Source organism: Suncus etruscus, chromosome 15 (genome assembly GCF_024139225.1).
Source record: "Suncus etruscus isolate mSunEtr1 chromosome 15, mSunEtr1.pri.cur, whole genome shotgun sequence".
NCBI lineage: Eukaryota > Metazoa > Chordata > Mammalia > Eulipotyphla > Soricidae > Suncus > Suncus etruscus.
In genome coordinates, this window is record NC_064862.1 from 61,373,660 (window position 1) to 61,400,816 (window position 27,157).

At 49.0% G+C, this 27,157-nt stretch overlaps 1 protein-coding gene across 1 annotated transcript in view; it reads right to left on the bottom strand.

Moving 5' to 3' along the window:
- The window catches only part of KATNIP (katanin interacting protein), a 117,825-nt gene that overhangs the window by 57,359 nt on the left and 33,309 nt on the right, over window positions 1-27,157 (bottom strand). The window contains exons 5-7 of the mRNA XM_049788142.1: window positions 27,035-27,132; window positions 19,247-19,378; window positions 14,394-14,510 (exon numbers count right to left, since the gene is read on the bottom strand). Coding sequence (XP_049644099.1) covers window positions 14,394-14,510; window positions 19,247-19,378; window positions 27,035-27,132 — 347 coding nt within the window. The remainder of the gene's footprint in view (window positions 1-14,393; window positions 14,511-19,246; window positions 19,379-27,034; window positions 27,133-27,157) is intronic.

Below are 27,157 nucleotides of genomic sequence, written 5' to 3' on the forward strand. Positions count from 1 at the left end.
TGATCTAGGTGCCTTTTGGAGAGGGAGAGGTCAGACACATCAATCATGTCCCCCTTAAACACCTCAGTAGAGGGGCCAAGTAGGGCTGAAGTGCAGGTTCTGCATATGAGAACCCCAGGTTTAATTCCTGGAACCATGTGATTCCCAGAACACTGTGTCAGGAGTTGCCTTTCTCCTCCACTCCCCAAAACTATTTTAGCAGAACCTAGAAACAGAGACATGATCTTTCAGGAGAGACTCATAGAGGAGTATCACCTAGCAGATTGGACCCTAGAAAGGTACCCAGGAGACACACCATATTCTTCAGATTGATGGAGTAACAAAAACACTTTGCCAGCTTGGATGGGATGAATGAGTCGGAAGAAATAAGAGATCATCAGACTTCCAAATTCTAGTCAGGGCTGAGGCTGATGAATACAACAAAATTTATTTGGGCTACACCCAGTGGTGCTCAGGGCTTAAGCTTGGCTCTGTGCTCAGGGATCACTCTTGAAAATGCTTGGGAGACAATATGAAGTGCCAGAGATTGAACCTTAGTTGGCTAAGAGCAAGGCCTCCCTGCTGTACTATTAGTCTGTCCCCCCCTCCCCCCCGTCAGTATCAGTACTTTAGTTCAGTTCCAGTGACCCGAGGTGACCAACGGGTGCTAGTATGCATGGACACTCACTGTCCCAAGCATCTTTGTCTGGTCTAGGGTCCCACACTCTCCCCATCAACCTCCGACAACTGCCAGTTGTGAGAGGGGCACTAGGACCCTGGAAGCCTCAGTGAGGAGCAGGGCCCTTCTACCTTCATTAGTTTCACATTCGGAGGGACTGAATTTTGGAGCCTAAAGCTTTTAAGCTGGTCCAACAAAGAGGAAAAGCAGAGATCTGGGTCCTAGGCCACTGACCCTTCTCCCTCTGGCGCCAAGGAGGCTCCAAGGCTCAGCGTGGCCCAGCAGCAGGAAGGATGGGAGGTAGCGGCCAGCCTTTATTTCTCTATGCCTGCAGGCAAGCTCAGGGCTCTGCACTAAGGGTGGAGCTAAGGGCTGGAAGGAGGATGGCCAGGCCCAGGCAGGGCAGGACTACTGATGCAGAGAAAGGCGCACCCGCTGGGAAGGAAAGGTCCAGACAGGAATGGCTGTGCTGAATTGGGCCTGCAGGCAGGGCTCATTTCCTAGAAAAGATGCCTCTGGCCTTTGGCCACAAAGTGGGTTTGGAGCAGCTGGGTTAGAGCGGGCAGGAGAGGTGGGGGTGATTCGAGAGGTTTGCAGGCAGACGAGCCAGAAATGACCAACTAGAAAGATACACAGTGCCCAAGGAACCTGCCCTTCAGCCTGTAAGACACTGACAAGCTGTGGAGTGCTGGCCTGAGAGACTGTCAATCTAAGAACAGCAGGGGTCAGGGAGCCCAAAAAGACAGAGGAGGATAGCCATGAGGACAACATAGGACAGCTGGAAATGGATCATGAAGTATGGCCATGATTTGAAAAGGAGGTAATTGTTCCTGTGAGAGTCTGAAAGAATGCAGGTATGCATTGGGACACTTATAGAAGGCCTTCTTATAAAAGAGCCACCAGGGACTGGAATGATAACACAGTTGGGAGGATGTTTGTCTTGTACACGGCTGACCTGGGTTTGATCCCTGGCACTCCATGTCCCTAAGCCCGCCAGGAGTGATTCTTGCATGCAGAGTCAGGAGTAACTCATGAGCACTGCCCAGGGAAACTGAGGTGCTCCAGCTGAATCAGGGCTTCTCCTTGCAAAGCACATTGTTCACAGTCCTGAACCATTTCCTCGGGTAGAAAATAAGCTTTTAACAATGTTCGCATGAGCTACAACCACCTGTCTGGGACAAAAAGGTGATGAAGGAGGCAGCTTGACTCTCTGGAGAAAGCAGTTCCAACCTTTGCTTCTGGGAAGATCTTTAGAGTGTGGGGGCTTTGAAGGAAAACCACGCAGGTGTGTGTGTGTGGGGGGGGGGTGTGTGTGTCCACCATCAGCCTTGATGCTTTCATTTGTCTGGAAAGTTACTTTATAGATTTTCTTGATTCCCTTGTTCTGCGCAATTTTTCCTGCTTCTGTTTAAAATGTTAAGATCAAGTCTGTCCAACAGGGCGCTTTATTGCCTGGGTGTGGAGATGTAGCCACAGGACTCCATATACTAATTGGTCTTGCTGGGGAGGTGGAGGGAGGCCTGGGGTACAGGCCTCTGGCTGACATGACCGGGGTGGGGGGTGTCAGTGGCTTGCACTCCAGACTTGCCTTTTCTGCTGGGCTGCAGAGGGAGAAACCCACAAGGCCCCTGAAACCCGCAGTGACAGCAAAGCCAACTCGGTAGTCATGTCCGCTGCGGTGTGCAGGCTCTGGCTGACCTCCAGAGACACCGAAACACTTTCTATCACTGCAGCCTTCACTGACAGGCTCTTAAAAAGCTTCCAGAGCACTTAACTACTAGACCAGGGTCCCCTGGCCAGCGGTAGCAGGGCCAGGATCCTTGCCATGTGTCCACTCTCTTCCCCATCTGGCACTGATGCATTGGAGTGGGTGGTCTCTGAAGCTATATGAGGATTGGGGGCAACATGGGGCTGCAAAATCCTGCCCAGAAGGACTCCTGGCACAAAGCTGTCTTGTGGCCACTGAGCCAGAACTTTTAAGTGTGTACCAAGTGTTTTAGTGGCTGAGAATTTAATTTTGAACTACCCGGAGATGGGGGAATAGTGAGGTTTATGCTCTGGTCAGGTTCCTGCCACTCCAAGGCTCCACACAGGTCTTGAAGCCTTCTCCAGACTTATCTCCAATGTGGGAATGATGCGCCCAACACCCGGACAAGGCTGGAGAAGAAGTGTGATGAGGGAGCACCGACTTGATGCCTGCTCTATGATGTTTGCACAGAAGCCTGACAGTCACAGAAGATACACAGCCCAGAAGCTAGTGTGCCTGTTCTTTGTTAGACAAGGAGTCTGCGATGAGATGCCAGAAAGACCTCAGGGCAGCCATCCCAAGGGGTCAAGGAAACACAGCCCACATCTTCTTCCTTCCTTCTTTCCTTCCTTCCTTCCTTCCTTCCTTCCTTCCTTCCTTCCTTCCTTCCTTCCTTCCTTCCTTCCTTCCTTCCTTCCTTCTTTCTTTCTTTCTTTCTTTCTTTCTTTCTTTCTTTCTTTCTTTCTTTCTTTCTTTCTTTCTTTCTTTCTAGCCACGATCCAGAGCTAGCCCTTCTAAAAAAAAAACCCAAAGGGATGCACCCCAATCCCCCCCAAAGACCAAAGGTTTTAGCAGACCTCTGAAGTGGGGGAGAAAGAGAGAGAGGAAAGAAAGAGAGGAAAGGGGGAAGAGAGGAGAGAGGGGAGAGAAAGGAGAGAAAGAGGAGAGGGGAGAGAGTGGAGAGAAGAAGAGAGGGGAGAGAAGAGAAAGGAGAGGGGAAGAAAAAAGAGAAGAGAGAGGAGAGGAGGGAAGAGAGGAGAGAAAGGAGAGGGAGGAGAGAGGGGAGAGGAGAGAAAGAGAGGAGAGGGAAAGAAAGGAGAGAAAGAGAAGAGAGAGAGGAGAGGGGGAAAGAGGAGAGAGGGAAGAGAAAGAGAGGAGAGGGGAAGAGAGTTGAGAGAAAGGAGAAAGAGAAAGAGAAAACAAAGAAAGATAGGGGAGAGAGGAAAGAGGAGAGGGAGAGAATGGAGAGAGAGAGAGGAAGCAGTCCACATCTTCTGATCCCAAAAGTATCTATCACTTGGTCAGCAGTTTTAGACAATTGGGTTGAAAGACTTGAGCTGCAACAATACCCACTAATTCCTTTCACCTCAATGAGCATTTATTTTGTTTTGTTTTGTTTTTCCTTTAGTCATAAATATATCTTTTAGATTTTACTTCATCTCATTGTTTTTTGGGAACATACTTGATAGTGCTCAGAGCTCAGTGCTAAAAAATTATGTGGTACTAGGGTTTGAGGACTTTTGCTGGCCTAGCAGGCATCAACCCAGTGATGTGTAGTGTTGACCCTGGATAAGCATTTTCACACATAGAGGAGTCTGCTTGTCCCATGAGGGGTCTGGACCCAACACTGAAAGGTTCACTGGCTCCTTGTTCATGTTCATTCTACCAATACTAAACATTAGGTGCAATTGTTCCACAAGCACATTGGCTGCCCGCATGCTGGGGCAGAGTAATAAGTGGGACAAAGGATTAGTGTGATGAAAGCTAAACTCCAAACCAATGGCTGCCAGGTCTCAGTGGCTCTATATTATAAATTCCCCAAGATCAAGTTACATGAGACACAAGTTTAGAGTCTACTTTGTGCATTTTCTTTTACGAAGGCCACATCCCCTGGTGCTGAGAGAAGAGACGGGAACACTCACTGAGACACCCAGGGCATGGTTCAGTCTGACAGTTCCTGCTTGGGGTCACCTCATCCACACCTGGAAGTGCTCAGGAGATCCATCTTGGGTTGACCACATTTTATCATGTGCTCTATCAGCCCCTGCACTATGTTTTTTTTTTTTGTTTGTTTGTTTTGTTTTTGGGTCACACTCGGCAGCGCTCAGGGGTTCCTCCTGGCTCTATGCTCAGAAATTGCTCCTGGCAGGCTTGGGGAACCATATGGGATGCTGGAACTGGAACCACCGACCTTCTGCATGGAAGGCAAATGCCTTACCTCCATGCTATCTCTCCGGCCCCTACACTATGTATTTTTAAAGCTACTTTCTTCTCCACGGTAGCTGATAGTAACTCTGGTCAGGAAAATCTGAGTTTTAAACACCTGTGCAATGTTTATCGTTTTTTCCCTGACATTTCTTTACTGCCCTGCTTGACCTTTTGATTCACAGCTAATTTATTTATAATGCCCTGCAGTTCTTGGATGTCTAGTATTCTGAAGAAGAAATAGAAAGTGGGGGTAGACAGGCATTCATGACAAGAGAGCTCAGGCCTAGATTCAGGCAGAGGCAAAGGGGTGACCACAGGCAGACCCCTCACCTGAGGGCCCATGGAGGGCAGGGCAAGTGGCTAAATATGAAGAGACAGCAACTAAGAGACAAAGAATAGCATAGGCATAATAAACTTCAGTCAGAGCAGAGGCTACAGTGGTAAAGGATTCAAGGCAGAAGAAACTGTAGGTCAAAGCAGGGGCACTACCATGGAGGCAGCTTCTCTGAGGAAGGGGGTGAAACTGTTGCTGGGTTGAAAGTCAAGTTCAAGATAAAATGTGAGAGTTCGAGCATGTACTTGGCGCTACATTGACAAGGCTGCTGGCATCACCCCAGTGACATCGAGAAACAGGCACATGCTGAAAAGCAGCCCTGAAAATACTTAGCAGGAGTATGGACAGCAGAAAAGGTGGGCAGGGGGAGGCCCAAGGTGGCTGCGCCCATGGAAAACATGGGAGCCTTCATCCCCCCCAAAAAAGCTGAGGGGCATGGCCTCCATGGGCATGTTGGATTCCCCAAGCCCACCCCAGCCAGGCACAGGTCACATCACAGAGCTGGTGGCGGTCTCTGTTGGGGACACGGGCCCATAACCAAGAGTCACCAAGCTGTGACAGCAGCCTAGAGAGAGTGGCCATGGATAGTTCTCAGTTCAGCTGAGAAAAGAAAGGCCTGCTAGAAAAAAATAGAGAATGTAGAAAAAAAATTAACATCCTTGGAGGACTTGAAGATGTTTGAGACCAACACGTAGGGATCTTCAAAGTTTAGATTTTTAGGAACATTACAATAAAAAAAGATCAACTAAGTGGCCCAAAGAGATAAAGACGAAATGTACCAGAAATTCAATCCAAATAATTTTATATAAGAACAGAAAGACATAAAGCAGGAGGGAAAATTAAGGCACCTGCAATATCTGGGCCAATATTTGTCTAAAGATGTACCAGGGGACAGAGAACAACACAGAGGCGCAGGGCAGCGACAGTGAGGATAAGTGAGCATCTTCTGGTGCCTGCAGCTGGGAAAGGTTGCACACTGCTTTAACGACTAAGGATATGGGCAAGAATATTCATAGACATGCGGACACTCCATCAGAAGACATGATTCTAGAGGCACATGATAGGCAGAGATGAGGAATATCAAAAGCAAACAGAAACAGAAGGCAAAAGACAGACTCAGAGAAATCCTGATTTTAAAATGGGCCAGAGGGCCAAAGCCATGAGAGAATAGCAGTACGTTGCTTGTCTTGTGCACTGTCAACCTGGGTTTGATCCTTTAAGAATCATGAACACGGGGCCGGAGAGATAGCATGGAGGTAAGGTGTTTGCCTTTCATGCAGGAGGTCATCAGTTCGAATCCCGGCGTCCCATATGGTCCCCCGTGCCTGCCAGGAGCAATTTCTGAGCGTGAAGCCAGGAATAACCCCTGAGCACTGCCGGGTGTGACCCAAAAACCATAAAAAAAAAAAAAAAAGAATCATGAACATAGTCCAGGGATATAGCACAATGGCGAACAGGGCTCTGTTGAAGTGGTTTATTAATGCCCATAAAAAAAAGTAGAAGATTTACTGTGAGAGAATTGTAATTCACTTTGACCACAAAAAATATTTTTTAAAAAGTGGAAGATTTACTAAAAAAGCAGATTATGCACATTTTGTTCCTCCTCCCATTGTATCTTTGAGAGGGGTATGAAAACTCAGTGAATTAGTAACCTCAGTGCTCTGCCTTCATACTGGGTCACACATAATAAGTGCATGAAATAACAACCCATCGCTTTAGTTACCATCTTGGGAACTCTGCATACGTTCAAAAGGGAATAAATGCCTTTACAAATATCACAGAGGATTTATAAAAATGATAGATAGGCCATAAACAAAACTTCAAAAAACTGTGCCAAAGTTGACCGGAGTTCAATCCCATGTTTTCCTGAGCACTGCCAGGAGTGATTCCTGAGTGCAGAGCTAAGACTGAGCCCTGAGCATTGCCAAACATGGACCTAAAACCAAAACAAACTAAGTAAAAAGCCTTTCAAAATTTTTCTTCAAAAGTAAGCCATTCTCTAATCATAATGCATAAAATAGAAATTAAAACAAAAGGCTAGTAAAAACATAACCTAAATAGACAAATGACAGAACTATTCTAAATTAAAAATAAAATCCCTGAAACAAAAAAAAATTGAAAACAGGTATCAGTAAAAGTGCTACAGACATAGAAAAATGTGTGGGACAAGGACATAGCAGTAATTGGAGTAAATTTATCATCTCAAAATTGTTGATGAGAAAACAGGAAATGGCTACTAGAAATGGTCAACTCCTGTCTTCTCAAAAGACTTGGAGAGAACTGGAGAAGCTCTTGCTCAGTGAGAGCAGGAAAGCAGACAGTGGTTTCTCTTTCATCTGTAGACTGCAAACAACTAGATATCCAGTGAGTTATAAATCCTGGCAGATGAAGCCGGAGAGATAGCATGGAGGTATGGCGTTTGCCTTTCATGTAGGAGGATGGTGGTTTGAATCCGGGCATTCCATAAGGTCCCCCGTGCCTGCCAGGGACGATTTCTGAGCACTGCCGGGTGTGACCCAAAAACCAAAAACTAAAAAAAAAAACTAAAAAAAATCCTGGCAGATAATGATGAGATTCTAAAGCTCATGGTGGTTACCAGAGGACTGGTGACTAGCATGACGCTAGAACTTGGGTGGGCCTAATGAGGTTTACAGAATATAATAAACCAGAATCAAATATTTTAAGGGGCCAGAGAGATAGCACAGTGGTAAGGTGTTTGCCTTGCACGTGGCCAACATACAATGGACCCCAGTTCGAATCCCAGCATCCCATATGGTCCCTCGAGCCTGCCAGGAGTTATTTCTGAGTGCACAGTCAGGAGTAACCCCTGAGCACTGTTGGGTGTGACTCAAAAACCAAAAAAAAAAAAAAAAGATTTTTTAACTTTCAGAAGCAGGGGAGGCTGGGTGATGGCTCAAAGAGTTGGATCACCTTGCCTTTGGGTGCCCTGGGTTTGAACCCTGGCACTGCACGCCTCCCCTCAGCACTGCATTGGGAGTGGCCCCCTAAAATTAATTAAATAAACACAAAAGGATGTAAAATACATGCAGTAATGACTTAACTCTAGAAACCAGGTCATGAGGTAGAATGGGGGAAAGACCCAAGGCAATGAATTCAATTAAAAAGTCTGGATAGAAAAGCAAGATAAAAGCAGAAATGAACTGAAAGAGGAAACAAGGAATAAATGCGTGAATGAATAAGTGATGGAATAAATGAAGCACATACATATTCAATCAAGTGAAAAGCTGAGCATGCTATAAATCCAGATAGAGATGTTGTATACATAGATACAAAATCGTAGCTTGTAGAAACTAAGACATTCGAAGGAGACTATAATTGGAAGAAATAAAATGATGGATTCCAACACTGCATCAATGTCAGCCTTGCATTTCATTAAGATGAAAAAGAGGCTTTTCTAAGTTGGGGCTGGATGGTGACTCAGCTTTCAGAAAAGCTCTAGTGGACAAAGGACTCACCCTGCTTTGAGTCTGGCCATCACAGCATGGGGTGCTCAGCATTCTTTACCACCCCTAGACTACTCCACAGGAGTCAGATCACCCTGTGCTCCTTGCTTGGAGTCATTGCCCTTTGGTCTGGGCTGTCTCCCTGGGCATCTCTGAGTATATTTGGGATGCCTGATGGTTTCCGGTACCATGGAGGTGAACTGTACTGGGAAGGAGAAAGAGGCCTTCAACCAAGCTCTCACTGTTAGTGGTTGAAGGGCAATTTTGCCAGCCTGGTCTGTAGAAGATTGTGGGTCCATGACAACTATGTAAGACTTGGGAGAAATGGAACATAGACACAGAGAAATGTAGAAGCTTGGCCTATCTTGGTGCCCCTGGGCCCTTGTAGTGCTGTGGGGGTGTTTCTTTCCAGCATTTCCACCCCTTCCATGTGGACCTGGCACTCAGGCCATGGGCTACTTGTTACCACTTCAACCTTGCATAAGTAATTTAAAATAGGTTTCTTAGGCCTTTTCACTCATGACACCTGAGAAATTTTCATCCTGGGCATTTAGATGTAAAAAATAGGTATGCAAAACAACCCTTAAGTATAATAAAAGAACACTAAAAAATTGGGGGGGGAGGGTCACACTCAGCAGTGCTCAGGACTTACTTCTGATGGGGCTCAAGGGACCCTATGTGGTGCCAGAGATAGAACCCAAGTTGGCTGTATGCAAGGCCCAATTTTCAAAAATTTTATGCAGTCCCACTTAGGGTTGCAACCTTTAAGAGGCTAGGACTGTGGGCCAGAGCACAGTAAGTAGCAGACTAACCTTAATTGCTGACCTAAGTTCAAGTCCCAGTATCTTATAAGTTCCCCTGTGGGCCTATTGGGAATGATCCCTTAGTACAGCCAGGAGTAAACCCTGAGAATTGCCATGTGTGGCCCCAAAAGTACAAAAAGAAAATAAATTAAGATTGAAAATACTAGTTTTATAGTCCAGTTCTACAATTGAACTTCATCAAGCTGCCAAGTAATGAAATTATTTTAACTCCATAACTCCTGGAGTGCATGGCTGTGTTACACCTTCAAGTTTCATAGCAGTGAGAGCCCAGTTAGGATCACAGAAAAGCTGATAGAAAAGCTGCAGAGGAGACCACTGATTTTCTTGGGAAAATCAGTATTGCAGAAGGTTCAACTAGCACCAACTGGACCAATAAATCCTCAGACTTTAGTAACTCCATTGTGACATATGACCATGATCACAAATTATTTTTATTGATTTGTTTTTTTAAATAATTCCATTTAATGGGGCCGGAGAGGTGGCGCTAGAGGTAAGGTGTCTGCCTTGCAAGTGCTAGCCAAGGAAGGACGGCGGTTTGATCCCCTGACGTCCCATATGGTCCCCCCAAAGCTAGGGACGATTTCTGAGCGCTTAGCCAGGAGTAACCCCTGAGCAACAAACGTGTGTGGCCCAAAAAACCAAAAAACAAACAAACAAAATTCCATTTAACTTTGTGTTGTTATAAGCCAGTGCTTCTCAATTATTTTCTGTCATGCCCCCCTAGGAAGAAGCCTCCGCATGACTATAAATAGTATCTTTTTTTTTGTTTGTTTTTTCGGGCCACACCCATTTGATGCTCAGGGGCTACTCCTGGCTAAGCGCTCAGAAATTGCCCCTGGCTTGGGGGGACCATATGGGACGCCGGGGGATCGAACCACGGTCACGGTCCTTCCTTGGCTAGCACTTTCAAGGCAGACACCTTACCTCTAGCGCCACCCTCTCTGGACCCTATAAATAGTATCTTTATTAAAAAAAAACTTTAACCTGCAAAACAAAAATATATAAAATAATTTGAGTTGATTTTTAATCAGAGGTGATGTCTGAATAAATGGCTACAATGAACACGTTTTGCGATGCATAGCTTTTCGAAGCGGGTTTTGAAGCGGGACACAGCAACTCTCAGCTCCAGAGACATACAGAGACATAAACACAGGGCTTAGCTTATTATGACAGTGTTTGCAGAGGTCAAACGTGCCCCTCTTTATGAAGCCTCGCACCCCCCCTGGGGGACGTGCCCCACTATTTGAGAAGCACTGTTATAAGCAATATGAAATAAACTTTTTTGTGTTTGCTTAGGGAACAGATTTGGGGGTGGTGTAGGTAAAAAACTGGGAATATTGGTGGAGGGAAGGTTACGCTGGTGTTGGAACACTAAATGCTGAAAACAGCTGTTATTATGAACACCTTGGTAAATCATGATATAATAATTAAAAATTTAAAAACTAAGGAAATACCTGTTTTAATTAGCACCATGAGCCAGAAATCCCAACTCTCTCCCATTACTTCCGATCCAAACTCCATCTCTCAAACGGATTCTTTTCTCTCGTGCAGCACAAAAATTCTTTGTCAGATTCTACGTCCTTATTCATAGTTTAGGAACTACTGTCATCATAATTATCACTCAGTGACATGATGACTGAACTCAGCTCATGTGGGCTGGCCAGCGCAGCTCATCAACAGCCATTAATGTTTGCTAACTCAGTCCTTCAATCAATCAACTGTTCCATTCACTCGTTTAACAAAGACTCTATTCCGGGCACTTTTCTAAGGCCCTGGGAGTGAGTGGGGCTGCCACTGCCTCTGCCACAGGGAAGCTGAGTTCTGTGGTGGCTCCAAGCTGAAACACGCAACATACTGTGCCAGGCAGAGACATCCTGGGATGAGGGGACCCAGACTCTCAGAGCCTCTACCGCTGTGACTTCTGCTAGAAACTCTTATCTCAGAAATCTGACTGCAAACATTTCCCCTTTCATGTTACAGGGGAGGAAACAGGTGCCCTAAGAAAGTGTGTCTCAGCCTAGGATCCATGCATCCATGGAAAAACCCCTCCTCCCTTTTGATGTATCTGACACCAGACACTTGCTCTTTCCATTCCTTAGAGAGAGCCACAAACACGGATCTTCTCAAGAAACCATGAACTCTAAGACTGCAATAGAATTTCAGCACCACACAACAGGGCATGGTGGGGACCAGGGCAAATTGGTTGAGACATATGCAGAAGAAAATCTTTCATGGACTGGGGCCATAGTACAGTGGGGAGGGCATTTGCCTTGCATGCTGTCAACCAGAGTTCAATCCTTGGCATCCTATATGGTCCCTTGGAGTGATTGTCTAAGTGCAGGGGCAGGAATAAGCCAAGGTGTGGCCCTAAAAACCAAACAAGAAAACCAACAGCAACAACAAAAGCATTCTAGTTCAAAATGAAACAGAAAGAAAGGAGACCAAAGAAACAGTCGTAGCCCTGCAACCTGCCAACTTTGATTCAAACTTCTGGTACCACATATGGTCCCCTGAGATCATTAGGGATTACTCCTGAGCGCAGAGCCAGAAAAGGCACCTAACTCCCCTCAAACACAGGTCAAACCAGAAACAATGATAACACAGCCCACCACTAGGCCAGGCCACAGAGTCTAAGGCCCACACCCCCATTTTTTAGGTTAGTTTTGTTTGCTTGGATCACACCTAGCAATGCTCAGAGGCTATTCCTGGCTCTGCTCTCAGGAATCATTTCTGGTGGTGCTCTGGAGAAGATATGTGATGCTAGGATCAAACCCAGTTGGCTATGTGTAAGGCAAGTGTCCTCCACATTCTGCTATTGCTCTGGCCCCTCAGGTCCCCACTCACTTGGCATCACTCTCCCTCAAGCTTCTATCCTGACATGAAGCCCATTCATGTCAACTAACTTGTCTGTGTGTTTTTACTTTCTCTTAATTGTTTTCCTCAAATTTGAGACACATTTGGAATATGACTAAAGTCCACAAAACCAGCTCTGAAAGTTGAGTCTTCATTTTAAATAAAGTCTGAATGAAAAATTATAAAACAAGAATTAAAATGATATTAAAGGGCCGGAGAGAGAGCATAGAGGTAAGGCGTTTGCCTTGCATGCAGAAGGACGGTGGTTCGAATACTGGCATCCCATATGGTCCCCCGAGCCTGCCAGGGGCAATTTCTGAGTGTAGAGTCAGAAGGAACCCCTGAGCGCTGTGGGTGTGACCAAAAAAAAAAAAAAAAACCCAAAATAAAATAAAATGACATTAAAATTTACATATTTATATGTTCAAGAACACAAATGAGATAATTTTGTGGAAATACCAATTTACTAAAATATATTGATATCCTTTCTTGTTCTATAATATATTGAATATAACCTAGTCTTTTCTTATTTCAATGGATAAAATTCTGGAGAAAACCTAATCTATATCATAAAAGATAGCATAAGGGGAGTATTATATTTTGTACCTTTCATTTATTATATTCCCTCTTCTCTTACCTAATCAGAAATGTGGACTAAGGTCTGAAGATAAGGGCAAAACCCCTTTTTAGTCCTGTGATTTTGTTTTTAAATAGGTTTTCTTTGTTTGTTTTGGGGCCACATGTGACGGTGTTCAGGAGTTACTCCTGGCTCTGTGCTCAGAAATTACTCCTGGCAGACTTGGGGGACCATTTGGGATGTTGGGGATAGAACCAGGGTCAGCTGTGTGCAAGACAAACAATTTACTCACTGTGCTATCATTCTGGCCCCTGGTTTAAATAATTTATTTAGAGAAATATGGGGAGGTGAAGGAAGCCAAGAGTACATGTCGGTTGAGATGTGGACAGATTTTTTTTTTTTTCAGACAGATCTTGGAACAGAAAAGATGCTGCTGCTTTGGTTATAAACTTGTTTCTGTGGGTTTCTGCTGCTGTTTTTACCTTACAGTTATTTGAATATGCTAGGATGTGATGCATTATATAGAAAAGATCTTAACTTGGACTTTTCATAGATTTTCTGGGCAGAGTGCTGGATCATACTTGGTATTACTCTGGGGCTACTCCTGGCAAAGTTCTTGGGAGTCATTCTGGGAAATTCTGAGAGGTGAATAGCACCTTCTGCATGCAAAGTATGTTTTCCAACCCTTTTATCTATCTCCTTAGCCCCGTTAACTGGGAGTCTGAGAAGTGCCTTCGAGTCTAGTCCCTATGGCTGGGCCACCAAGAGAAAGTGCATCTCAGATTTTTCCCTTCGGTGTGGTGGGCTTTGATTCGTAGGCTCTGACTCTATTATGTTGTTAAAATCCAGGTTTTCTCCTACCTACACATTCTGCACACTTAACTATGAGAATAAAAACATTCATTTGAGACAGATTCTCTTGGTGATTTTGGTGCATATTTAATTTTGCTATCCACAGCTCAATATTTTCCTTTTAACTATGACTCTTAAATATGGCCAAGACGACCAGTTCATGGTTCATCAGCCAAGGCCACACCAAAACAGAATTCCCTCTGCTCTTGGAGGGTTCCCTCTTTCACCTCCTTTCATTCCAGGTGGCCTCTGGTTTCTCAGGCCCACATAAGACTTGGCAGATGGCTTTGCACACTGTTGCCCCAAAAGGGTGCCCTTTTCCCTCCTCTTTGGGCCTCCTCACTGGGTTTCATGAAGTTCTAGAGGAAGTTTTTTATCGTGTTCTAGAGCTGGGCTCATGGGGTACTTGGGGTACCTGGGTAAGTGTGGCAAGGGCCTCTCTATCCTACCTTTTAGCCCAAGCTGATGAGAGACTGCTCCTGAGGCCAAGACCAGCAGAGCATCAACATTATTTAGCACATATGGCACCCGCACACACATCCAGGCCCAAACCAGGTCAGCGCAGGTGGCCTGAAGTCAGGAACCTGCGGGGGTATGGGACTCTGCACACTCCCACCAGCCTCCCCATGACAGAGAAACAATTAGTCTCTCCAGGATTGACAAGGTGACTTGCCCCTCAGCATAGGCTCATCTTTCTGTAGAGCCCATTTAAGGGGAGTTTAATAAATCAGACAGTGGACCAGGACCTAGTCAGTCCTGAGCTACTACTGTTCTATGTCTTCTGGTAGTGAATCCAGGCAACAGTTTTAGGTGAGAGTCAGACACTGTGGTTAAACTGAGTCCCTTCCCAGAAATGTGTCTGGAGACATGCCTTACCATCACATCCTGCATCGTCAGGAGGATCCTTTCTCTGTCTGTGCTGTCTGGAGGATTGGGGCACCCTTGCGTGCTCAGGAGGGAGAAGTTAAAGTCACAGAGCATGGCACTGCTGCCCTAGGGTGAAGCAAAAAGAATGTGGTGAGGTCAAAGCCCCTATCCCCCCCCTCCAACCATTTGTCTCCCAAGTTCCCTCATAGTGGGACTCATCCTGGGCTGCCCATTCCAGAAATGGTGCTTGGAACATGAGGTCCAGATGACATACCATTCACCAGTGTTAGGGAGAGGGTCATGGCAGGTGGCAAGTAAAAACAGTGGGTTCTCAGGCAAAGGGATGGGGTGGCGTACGCCCACTGATGGGAACCACCAAGAATGAGTGATTTCACACCAAGACCATTCGCAGTGTGACATGGCAGGAGCAGACATGTTGGCTGTGTAGCCACTTTCAGCCCGAGCCACACACTCGCCCTCTTCCCTTCCTCAGTCTTCCTCACAGCTCTGCTGCTCATGAGCAGCTGAGAAACCCTGCTGGGGACAGGGCAATAGGGCTGGAGGCTGTGGGACAGAAGCAAAGCTGTGGTGGCACAGGGCTGTGACTGGCCTTTCCTTAATTCTAAGTCATGAATCTTTATTTTTTATTTTTTTTATTTTATTTTTTATTTAAACACCTTGATTACATACATGATTGTGTTTGGGTTTCAGTCATAAAAGGAACACCACCCATCACCAGTGCAACATTCCCATCACCCATGTCCCAAATCTCCCTCCTCCCCACCCAACCCCTGCCTGTACTCTAAAACCACTTTCCAGAAGTCTGAAATGTACATCCCAGGGCACTCGATGGAAAGGGGAACTCAGGGAAGCATCCAACTTTCCCCCCTTATTGGGCCAGGAAACATTCTCTGGGGACCAGGCCCCAAGTAGAATGTCCCACATTATCAGTCCCATAAATCACTGTTCTCTAGGACCCCTGGAATTTTCAGGCTTGATCCAGCAGTTTATCTAGCCCTACTTCAGGGTAATAATCTCTGGGGCAGTGGGACTTGGGGGTTATTTTTCCCTTTATATCATTGGAATTGTTATACAGCCTGGGAGAGGGGGTTAGAGATATTTTAATCACAGGGAAGTGTAAAATTGGTTTCCTTGATGACACTTCAGTGGAGCCAACACAGAGAAGTGGAGCCTCCCTATCCACTGCAGCACATGGCTCAGAGCAAGCCAGCAAGATGCAAAGGGCCCTTCTGTGGAACCTTCTGGAAAGAGGAGACTTTCCTTTCCTGGAGCTGCTAAAATGTCGAAATCCTATGACAGTTTCTGCTCTGGGAACGCAAAATAGAGCCCCCACCTCTGTAGCTCAGTCCCCCAAACCCTGAGTCATCTGAGTGGGGGCTGCCCCTTTGTCCCTCCTACCTACCTAGCTCCAGGGGGCCCTGGCACATTCCCAGCTTCTCCAAAGCCTCTGCTCACACCTTACCCCATCACAAGACACCCTATCTCTCTCCAGTCCTCACTCCCTGCTTCTCTTCTGAGCTTCAGGCAGGTCGCAAATATGGGGTGTGCCTGCTTTCTTGTGATGTCTGGAACTGTGCTGGGCCCACAGAGCCCACTGTTCCAGGGGACCACTCACTCCCCCTCAGTTCCATAATCAGAACAAGGAGATCAAATTTGTTTTTTGTTTGTTTGTTTTTTGTTTTGTTTTGGTTTTTGGTTTTCGGGTCACACCTGGCAGCACTCAGGGGTTACTCCTGGCTCTACGCTTAGAAATCACTCCCGGCAGGCTCAGGGGACCATATGGGATGCCAGGATTCGAACCACCACCCTGCATGCAAGGCAAACGCCTATCCTTCATGCTATCCCTCTGGCCTCTGTTTTTTTTTTTTTGTTTTTGGGCCACACCCGGTAACGCTCAGGAGTTACTCCTGGCTATGCGCTCAGAAGTTGCTCCTGGCTTGGGGGACCATATGGGACGCTGGGGGATCGAACCGCGGTCCGTCTCCTAGGCTAGCGCAGGTAAGGCAGGCACCTTACCTCCAGCGCCACCGCCCGGCCCCTGTTTTTTTTTTTTTAAGAGCAGTCCCTTGAGGCCTAGCATGAAGCCACCTGCTTCTGAGAAGCCAAAAATTAATTCCCATCTCTTTACAACAGTGTAGTGCGGGGTGGAGGCCAGGGTATTGCTCAGTGCCATAAGGAATGGCAGATCAGTGAGGGGATGATCGTGGCCATGGAAATAAAAAGCCCCAGCTGGCTGCCCTGCTCTCTTAGGTCCATCTAAAATGCCTCCTGCCATGACCAAAAAAGTCTCAGTGGAATAACCAGCTGCATGATCCAGGTTCAATGTAGCTCTGCGTATGGCATGGATGGACATGAAGAGGATCATTCTGAGAGAAAAAAAATCAGAGGGAGAGGGATGGACATAGAATGATCGCACTAATTTGTAGAATATTAAAAAGAATGACAAACTAGATAGTATGGTAATAGTATCCAAAGATACTAGAGACAAGGACCAAGAGGACCAGTCCATGTCAGGAAGCTTGCCACAAAGAGTGGAGGAGTGTAGTTAGGGCAGGAAAGGGACCACTTTGACAATGATAGTTGGGAATGATCATTCTGGATAAGAACTGGATATTAAAAGGAGATAGGGTAATAGGCATGATGCCCCTTCAGTGACAATATTGCAAACCATAGTGTCTAAAAGACAAAAAAAAAAGGTGGGGAGAGAGAAAAGAGAGTAGAAAATTGTCTGCTACAGAGGCGGGGGATGGGGGAGGCAGAAGGGAAACTGGTGATGTGCACAGGTGAAGAAGGTTTAGGTGTTGGATATTGTATGACTGAAACTAAATCATGAACAATTTTGTAATTATAAAAGAAATAAAAAGAAACAAGACTGCATGGGAGGTCTGGACACCTTCAAGAGGAGGCAGGATGGAATCCAGGGTGTGTAGACCAGGTCACACTGGTGAGCAATGGGCCTAGGGAGCTCTCTTGGCCATGGCTGGTTTTCAGAGAGGGAGGGGAGACATGTTCAGCTGACAGGCCCAGAGCTGGCCAGAGGGAAACAAGGCTGTCTGATGGATCTATGAGTAGGGCTGAGCTGTAATAGACTAAACTCAGCCCCAAACCAACCTCTCCAAGATGAGAAATTATTTGCACAGACAAGGGAGCAGGGCTGGGGGGAGGGGAAGGAGTGAGAGTCAGAAGGAGAGGAGAAAGAGGGAGGGGGAGAGAACAGGGAGAAGGGAGACTATAAGAGTACATATGAACGTGTGTGTGTGTGTGTGTGTGTGTGTGTGTGTATGTGTGTGTGTGTGTGTATGCATGCTAGTGTGTGCACTCATGTGAGCAGAAGGCAGCAGTAGTGCAGGACCATAATCCCCCAATGCCCAACTATATGAAGGGGATAACAGATCACTCCATGGAAAACGGCTCCCCTGGCAAAGGTGTTGGCCCTTCTGACATGCCACAGCAGCCTGAGCCCCAGCATCCCCTCCTCAGTGAGGAGGAAGATGGGGAGACTGCAGATATCCACCTCTTCCAGGGTCCCTTCACTTCTCCATCTGACTTGCACCATGCGTGGGACTGTCTGTCCTTAGGGGAGAATAAGGAGCAGCAGTGGCCCCAGCTGGTGGCACTGGCTCAGCCACTTGACTTTGGCCTTTGAGTTCTGCTCCTAAGTGACCATGAAGACAGCACAGTCTCTATAGACAAAGACACGGCCTTCAACAGGGTCACCTGCACCTCAACTCAGATGTGCTCTCGAGAAATCCATATCTCTCATGAACATCTCTCTCTCTCCCTTCAAATTTCCCTGAATAAAATGGAAGGATGAAATGAAGGAAGAAAGGGAGGAGAAAAGAAAGGAATAGAGGAAGAAAAAGGAGAAAGGAAGGAGAGAAACAAGGAAGAAAGATGAGAGATGGAAGGGAAGAAGGGAGAAAGGAAGGAGATGGAAAGAAGAGAGAAGGAAGAAGAGGGAGGAAGGGAGGGGGGATTTCAAAAGGAAGAAAGGAAGAAAGATGAAAGATGGAAGGGAAGAAGAGAAAGGAAGGAGATGGAAAGAAGAGAGAAGGAAGAGGGAGGAAGGGAGGGGGGATTTCGAAAGGAAGGGAGGACGATCTTCAAACAAGACCCACCACTTATATCATGCTGCCATGACTCTAGGCACTGCTAGGAAAGGGTCTGTCTCCCCTCAGTCTATGGCCCATGGAACGTAACCTCTCAGCCTCTCATCAGCATTGCTGCCCCCTCCCTGCTCTCACCACTGTTTCAGCTGGACCCTCACTGCAGGGTCCCACCTGTCCCTCCCCTGCCCACATCTGCCCTCTCCTGTGCTGTACCAGGAGTGGCTGTTTTTTTCAGAGCACTTTGCTGCTTAAGTCACTCCACCCCCTGTTCTGTTCCCTTCTAGTCTCTGTCCCCTGTCATCTCTCCAGCATGTCACTGTCAGTCATATCTCCAATCTGGGGTTGAAGTATAGATGGTGGGGCCCATACCCAGGACTCCAGAACCACTATCAGGTAGCAGGAAGGTGCATCCAGGAATGTTTAGTGATGGGGGGGGGGTCTATGCCAAAATCCTGGAGCAATGCAGGTATGTGGCTGTGTGTGTGTGTGTGTGTGTGTGTGTGTGTGTGTGTGTGTGTGTGTGTGTGAACCCTCGCTTTGCCCTCACAGCAGCCCCCAGGAGCGACCACTCACCAGAGGACCTTTGGGCATTGAACATCTCTCCTGGCCCGGTCACACCATTTGACCCTTCTCAGGCTGAACCAGCCTCTGGTCCCAAGGCTGTGGCTCATGCATATGTGGGGAATGGAGACAGGCCCATAGCACTGCCAGCAAGCGAGTGAGTCCACCTACCTGTGGATGGTCCTCAGAGGCGCCCTTGGCCTGAGTGGTTACATCCCCACAAAGCTCAGAGTCTTCGGAAGAGTCCAGAGGGGGTTCTATGTGGAGTCGCGGGCCAGCCTCTGTTCGGATCTGCACGGATTTCTGCACGCAACACAGGCTGTCAGTGTGGGGACCTGGTCCCTCAGTACATGAGGGCCCCAAAGCAAACCAGTTGGCCAGGAATCAGCATGATCAGGGATTGGATAGCAACCATGCCACAGGTTGTGTCTACCAGCTGGGCCACATTGTCCCTCACTGTCCCACTTCAGGGTGTGTCCAGCCAATGGTCATATCAACTCTCACTGTCCCTACTGCCTGTGACCACTTCCTCTCCATCACACCAGTCCACCTCCCCAGTTCACTCTCAGTTCAGCCTCCATCTCTGGAGTCCACACTGGGTCTTTTCCCCTAGTTCACAGTCAGTCCAGTCCCTTACAGAAGGATGAATGATAAGGGCCCTGTTCTCTGCCCAGTATACCCTCCCCGCTCCCCACCCTTCTTTTTTCCCTGTACTTTTCCTTCCACCTGCTACTCTTTACCTTTTACCTCTGCCCTTTGATTGCTGGACTATAGATGGGATTTGGGGCATTCAATAGATGTAGCCACTTTGGGGCACAGAGAGTAAGCCATATGCTAAGGATGGTCCAGTGGTAGATGCAGCCTGGGCCCGAGAGCCAGAACCTTCTCAGTGACCCCCTCTGAGAGGTTAGAGTGGAGTGTGCCCCTAGCCTCAGCCCACCCTCACGGGTGACACACAGCTCCCCCAAACTCAGATAGTTCCTGTTACCTTGATGACGAGAAACATTAGTGGGGTCAGTGAAAACTCTTTATTGGCCAGGCCTACTCCACCCTCATTTCCACATCACTGAATGTGAAGTATATTTGCTCCTGGCATCCTCACAACAGCTCAGGGGAAGCTGAGGCAGCAGACAATATGGATCTGGGGCCTTGCTCAAAGCAGGGACAGTTCCTGTCACAAGGCACCTGTCCCACTGTCACTAGTCCTGTGACCCCAACAGACTTGGTGGGCCCCTGGGGTTCCTGTTCATAGCCAAGAAGAGGACTGTGCCCAGGCTGGATTCACAGAAGCTTTTGGACAAGGGAAATGAAAGAACTGCTGAAAATCTCTCACATACAGGAGGCAGAGGCTGGGCTGTCAATGGTTCTAAGACAAGCTCTTGGAGAGACGTGTGAGACTGGACCAGGTTCAGGAGCAACCCACTGGACCAGGAGCTGAGGAGAGTTCTAAGGTACAGGCAATAGGCTGTGCAGTTTTGGGACCCTTTTCTCTGTCTTGGCCTCACAGCGCCTGGTTTTGGGGCTCCTGCATCTGGGACTGGGTGGCAGAGCCTCACATGGACATCCCTCTACCCCTCCTTACACCTCTGCATGCATTTGTGTTTCAGGCCAGGTGGGTAGAGAAACAGGCTTCCCTCTCCTTTTTGCCCAGAATCCTTCAGGTCTACAGAGACAGAAGGAAAAGAGTCTGGTGGCAGGGTGGGTAGGGTGTATGTGTGAGGATGGGGGTGGGTTAGACCCAGCCTCACTCCTGCAGGGGTTCAGCTTTACTGTCTAGAAAAGGAGGCTGAAGGCCTCACTTCCCTCTGCAGCACCAGAGTCAGAGAAACAGACTTTCAGGCCTGTCAGTCCCAGGGATCAGGCTGGATTTCCACAGGACACCAGAAGCCTGAGCGGGGTGAGGCCTGATGAGGGTGGGGTGTGGCTTCTACCTGTCCAGAATCCCAAGTCTGTCCAGGGTAAATCCTCCCCCTCCCTGCCCTAAGACTTCAGGGGGAGTACCTAAGACCAAGTTGGGGAGTACAGGGCCCAGGAATGGTTAGGTTAGGAGCTAGTGGGCAGGAGAGGGGGCTAATTGGGGAGTTCTGAGGTTCTCCCCTGAGCACTTGTTCCTTTCTGGTATCACCTCACAGGACACAGCAAAGCAGAGTGGAAACAAAGATAAGCCTGTGGGCCAGAGTGACAGGACAGCAGGCAGGGTGCCTGCCTCACACATGTCCGACCTGATTCCATTTCCATCTCCAGCCCCATAGATCGTCCCTGAGTAGAGATTCCTCCCGAGGTGTGATTCCTGAGTATATAAGTACAACTGGTGTGGCCCAAAATCAAAACAACAGAGAGGTGAGTCCAGGGTCATTGAGTCACTGAGCCCTGCATGAAGCTGGCTCTTTGTTGGGGTTTGTGGCCATGCTGCTTGCTGCTGACAAGGAGAGCCTGGGGCCATCCCTGCAGCTCTGCACCCCTGTCCCCCAGGAGCTTCCCATATTTGCTCCTCACTAAAACCTGGAGGCTTGCCAACAGCAGGCACTGAGGCACTCACTCAGTCATCACTCATCACTCACTCACTCATTCATTCAGTAAGTCAGTCAGTCCCTCCCTCCCTCTTTCCTTCCTCCCGCAGTAGGTCGCAGGTCCTGACCGGGCACTGGATGCACACAGAAGTCTAGAAGCAGCCAGAGAAGAACAGAGCCAGGGGCCCAAGAGGTGGCTGAGAGACCGCCTTGCACATGCCTTGCCACCTGAGATGGTAAATTCAATGTCTGATAAATGCAGCACTGGGGGTTCTGCTGTCTGAATGTCAGGAGGAGGTGAGTTGAGTGTCAGGAAAAGGTAAGCACTGTACTGAGAGTGGTCCCGAGAGTGTGTGAGCACCAACCACGGTGGGTATAACTGAAAACTGGGGTTCCCAGCCCCGCAATGAGCTCCACAGCTGACCCAGTCAACAGCATACATGTAAACACTGCAAGCAGGCAGCGGCACAACAACAACAGAGATTGAACTGCTATAAAGCAGAAAGGAACAAGTGCTCAGGAGAGAAGGTATTCCTGAAGTCACAGGTGCCAAAGTCAGCGCTCTGTGTAGAGTGGGACTGGAACAGGAATAAACAGCCCGTCCATCTGCCCAGAGAGGTACTTCTGTGGCTACCCACCCACAGAGACGCCCACCACCCCAATGTGCCTTCGGTTGGCTACTACCCAGTTGGGGCATGGGCTCTCTGCAGTGTGATACCCTGGCTCTTGGCAAGCTCCTGGCAGGCATTTAACTCCCCATTTCGAAGCAGCACCTCTGTTGTCTGCTGGATCAACCACGCAGACCCCAGCAGGATGAGGCTACAAAGCGCAGTGCAACCTCCATCTCCTGTACCCACATTCCCACCCACAGCCCACGGCCACCTGGTCTACCCGGTCGCTCTCAGACTTGAGGGAGGGCCCTTAACTGGGTGTGTCTCCCCACTCTTCTCCACTGTTCTGGGTTCTGTCAGGAGGAGGGAGCTGCCAGGCCAGGGCTGCCTGGAGGTGGTGCAGGCAGCATGATGGGGAAATGGCGCCCTCTAGAGGCAAGAGCATTGGTCACACACAGGCAGGGCAGCTGGGGACTCGGTTGCACAGTGGGCTTCCAGACAGCCAGAGAGGCAAGGTCACTGGGGAAGGCTGGTGCTCTCCTGAGTGTCTCATTTACTGTCCTCACCAAGGAAGGCTTTAAAGACCAAGATGAAAACAAAAGGCGAGCCCCCCCTCTACCTATATTTCACATTTCCTAGAGGTGTTTAAGGGGGCTCACCCAGGAGCTGATAAGCAGCTGAGAGAGCGCAAAACGGCTTCTGTAATAATTGTGCAGAACTTGCCCTCAGGACCTTTAAGGCAAGCCCACCCGCAGTAAATTGCTGGAAGGCCAATCCCTTCACTACCAATTTAATGCTGGGAGCTGATGACGCTCATCGGAGCTGACAGCGTTTTGGCAAACGACGGCTCTGTTGATTAGGCTGCTGTCCACCCAAGGATTACAAGGCTGAGGAAGCCATAAATCTTCATCCGCCGACGGCGGCAGCAAGATCTAAGGCCGTGAATGGTGGGGGAGAAAGGACAGCGCCAGCAAGGCCCATTTATCACCTCCCGCCCGGCCCACAGGGACAGCGGATGCTTGCCTAGCATAAGCCTCGCCTCTAACCCCCAAGCCCACAGGCTTGCCAGGTAGGCACTGGTTCTCCCGACTGGAACGGGACAGCACTGCAGCCTCTGGCCCTGGATCCCTGGATTCTGTACCTGAAGCAGCCAGATAAGAGGGGTCAGCCGAGCCTCCTGCTGCTCCCTACCATGTTGTCTGCTCCTCTGTGAGGGCTGCCAGGAAGTCAGAGGGGATGTTTTGTGCTGGATAGGGTGGGTTGAAACCCCTCCCCTATAAAACTCCCCCACCCTCAGGATTCCTGTTGCTCTGTTATGGCCACTGTGAACAACAAGGGATCAGATAACCCAACTGTCCCAAAGGACTGGGCAATGCTGTGGTCCATTTCCTGAGCTGGCAGCACTGGCCACCTGACCACATGAGGTCTTTGGGGCCTCACTGCTTTTATTGCTGTCCAAGAAGGCGACCTCTGGGGCAGAGAGCCCATGAGAAGGTCAGGGGCTGCCTTCCTCTCACACCCATGACCCCAAGTCTGTCCCCTCATGGGAAGTTGAAGCTGGCCTCCTGGCATGAAGGAATGCAGCTGGTCTCTTTCCTTCTAACACAGGCAGAGCTAGATCAGGACAGTGTCCTTAGGGACAGCATCAGGGCAGCTTAAAAGAGTGATGCCTGGTGCCTCTGACCTGGCTAAACTGTGGCAGGCACGTGACCCAGCCAGACTGACCTGCAGCCCAGACCATGCCCAGCAAGCACAAAGACCAGCAGAGATCTGAACGGTGTCTAGAAAATTTCAGCTTGTAATCACTCAAGGATAAAGAAATGGCCCAGCCCGGGGACAGCATCATGGTGACAAGTCAGGAAAGAATAAGTGAAGGATCCTGGGCTGACTAGCCCTGCTTCTACCAGTCCATCAGAGACATCTCCTACTGCAGCAGCCAGCCCTTTGCAGGGCAAGAGAGTCCCTCCACACAATTACCTGGAAACTCTCCAGGGAGTCTTCACGGTTGAAAAAAAACAGGAGGCTGGAGCAGAAACTAAGCAGACTAAGTACTAGTTTTCCCGGAGGAGGGGGAGGCAGTTTCACCTTTGGCACTTTCCTGAGCACACAGCAGGACTACCCCCAAGTACAGCCATCTGTGGCCCCAAGTTCCCCAAAATAACATCAGTAAAAAAATGAAATGCAAATCCCTCCGTGGAATGTCCCAGCCACCCAGTAGCCTCTTCACAGCTGTGCACCTGCTTCAGGCCTGTGCCTAGACTCATACCCTCTGCAGTGTCCTGGTCAGGCAGTTCCCACTTGCATTGCCCTGGCTGTGCCCTATAAGGGAGACTCCAATTGTCTCCCGAGATTGGTTCTCTTGCAGGAGTAACTATCTCAGAATCTCACAGGTGCTAGGTGAAAGGACCTGAGCTGATGAGGGAAAGAGGAAGAGCCAGGAGGGACATTTTGGACTAGAGTGAGACTCCAAATGTCAGGGTCCCTAGACTATGCCTGGACTATCTGTGTCTCCCCTGGACCACCTCCTGGACTCTGTTTCTGTCTCCCCTGGACTGGCTGCTTCTCCTCTGTACCCCATGGTGCCCTGCTCTCTGCAATACTGGCTGGTGCCCTTTCAGAATGCCACTATGAGACAGGCTCCATTCCAGGCCTGTTGACAGGAACAGATGTGTGCATGGAGCCAAGCTACTTCTCCAGAACCGACCAAAGTTCTGGGCAGCTGAAGACAGAGCACAGGCCTTTCTTGGGAACACCAGGGCCCCTACCCACAAGAGTATTCAAAATGGTCCTGCCAACAAACCATATGATACACAAGCACTGTGCTAACTGTGGACCCACAGCTCACGACCTTGTGGAGTCTGCTCTGGAGTACAAGACCTGACCTGCTGCAGGGAGCACACACCAATGAACCAGTGAGAAATGGAGGGCAGCTGGCTCGGGTGGGAGCCAATAGATCAGACACCGCCCTGCTGTGGCTCCAAAGAGGGTCAGGGCCTGAAGGAGGAATGAGTAGCAGTATCCGGGAACAGGCAGTTGCTGGGCTCCAGCTGGGGAATGGAACCTGGTGTGAGATGGGCCCGACCTTGCCAGGGTTCCAGGGCAAAAGAAATCTAGATATGTTTTAAATGTGTGAAATCACTTGAACTGGAATGTGGCACTGGGCTGGGCTTCTTTTAACCTTTGATGTGAAGCCACAACAATGTTCTTTCCAACAGGTGTTGAGCCCGGCCACTGCTTGTACTGCACCACTCGGGATTCCCTGGGGCCTGTATCCTCTCCAGCAGAGAATAGCCCTAATTCTGCTCCTAGGAACTTTTCTGTTCAGTGGTGGCCAGAAAGCAAGACCCTGTTCCCTAGACTCCCTTCTAGGACTACCTGGATGTGACTTGGGTGGCAGCTGATCAAGGGTCTCATAAGGGACAATGTGGGGAATGGGAAACAGGGGTGAGGCCAGGACTTGCCTACAATGCCCCCCCTTCCCATCCGAGGGCAGACTGTGGCCAGTAGCTACAGCAGCTGCATCCTGGTTTCTTAGACTATAGCCAAAGAAACATGTTTCTGGATTCCAGATACCCCCATGTCTCAGGCAAGCTCTCCTGATAAGGGGGTGCGGGAAGGCTGGATGCTACCCTGGAGCTCAGCTCAGAAGTCCCAGAATTCAGGAGTCTCAGCCTCTAGGCCTTCTGCACCTTCTGCTGGAAAGAGCCTCGTGGTCGCTGCTATGAGGCGCCTGGCTGACCTCTGACTGGCTGGTGCAGAAGGACAATTACTGCTTCATAGCACCAGGAGGCCAGGAAATGAGCCGTGATCAGGGCCTGTGAAGTGCAGGCCACGGGGAGCGCAGAGGGATGATGCTAATTAATTGGGGCCAAGTCCCTTAAATTGCACAGGCTCTGGGGCCAGCTGCAAAATCAAGTGCAAAAAGCAACTGTGGCTCCTGATAACAAAAGGCACATGAAACACAGAGGGACAGAGGGGTGTTGGGGTGTGTGTGCGCACATAGCATCATAAGTGGGAGGAGGGAGGGTTTACATAGGTGCTCACGGCACTGAGGAGACCCCCCCCCCCCAATAAGTCCCACTGTCCAATCCAGCCTGTCTCTCACCTTATGTGGCTCTGAGCAGCTTCACCAGGGCCCCACAAGGACCCCCACACCCATGGGCCTTATAGATTAATATGAGGTGGCAGAGAAAAGAGTGACCACAGATGGGGGTCCATATATTAACTCCCCAGCTGGGGCCGAGGCCTGAGCCCTGAGCCCTGTATTCTAAAGTAGACATAGACACGGCTGTAAGCACAGACTCAAGAGCAGAGGCCTGAGCTGTGGCCAGGCTTTTACCCAGGAAGGATTCCAGGGCTTTCTGTAGGCGGCACCTGGGCATCTGACAGAGGGAAGCTAGAAGGGAGCCTGCAGGCCTGTGGGAGCTAAGTGGTGGCTTGACCAGCCCAGAGGCTACACCAAACATAGGCAACTATTGCCCGGCCCTCATTGGCATCCAGGGCAGCTCTGTGGCATCTCCATCCTGATATCACATGCCGAAGACCAGGCCTGAAAGCCACATCTGACATGGGGCTGGGAGCACCCCCAAACCACTGATCTGAGCACATGAGGAGGTACTATAGTGGACATGAGAGGTTTCATCTGTGATGCCCCTATCCTGCAGGGGAGGACCACGAGAGAGGGTCACCCTTTCTGGAGTCAGATTAATGTGGTTGCAGTGCTCAGTCATGCCCAGCATCTGCCCAGAGTGTCCTGAACCCTCATGTCTCATCTCAACAAGACCCTCCTTCATCAAAAGCCCTTGTGAACACAGCTGGGGGGGGGGGTAGTTCCAGACCTGGTGCCATCCTCGGCGCTGGACTTTGCCAGGGGCGGTCCGTGAGCTGAGTCTCAGTGCTTCTTCTCCTTCTCGGGACAGGCTCCTCCGTCCAGAATCTGAATAGAAGGCAGGGGTGAGGCC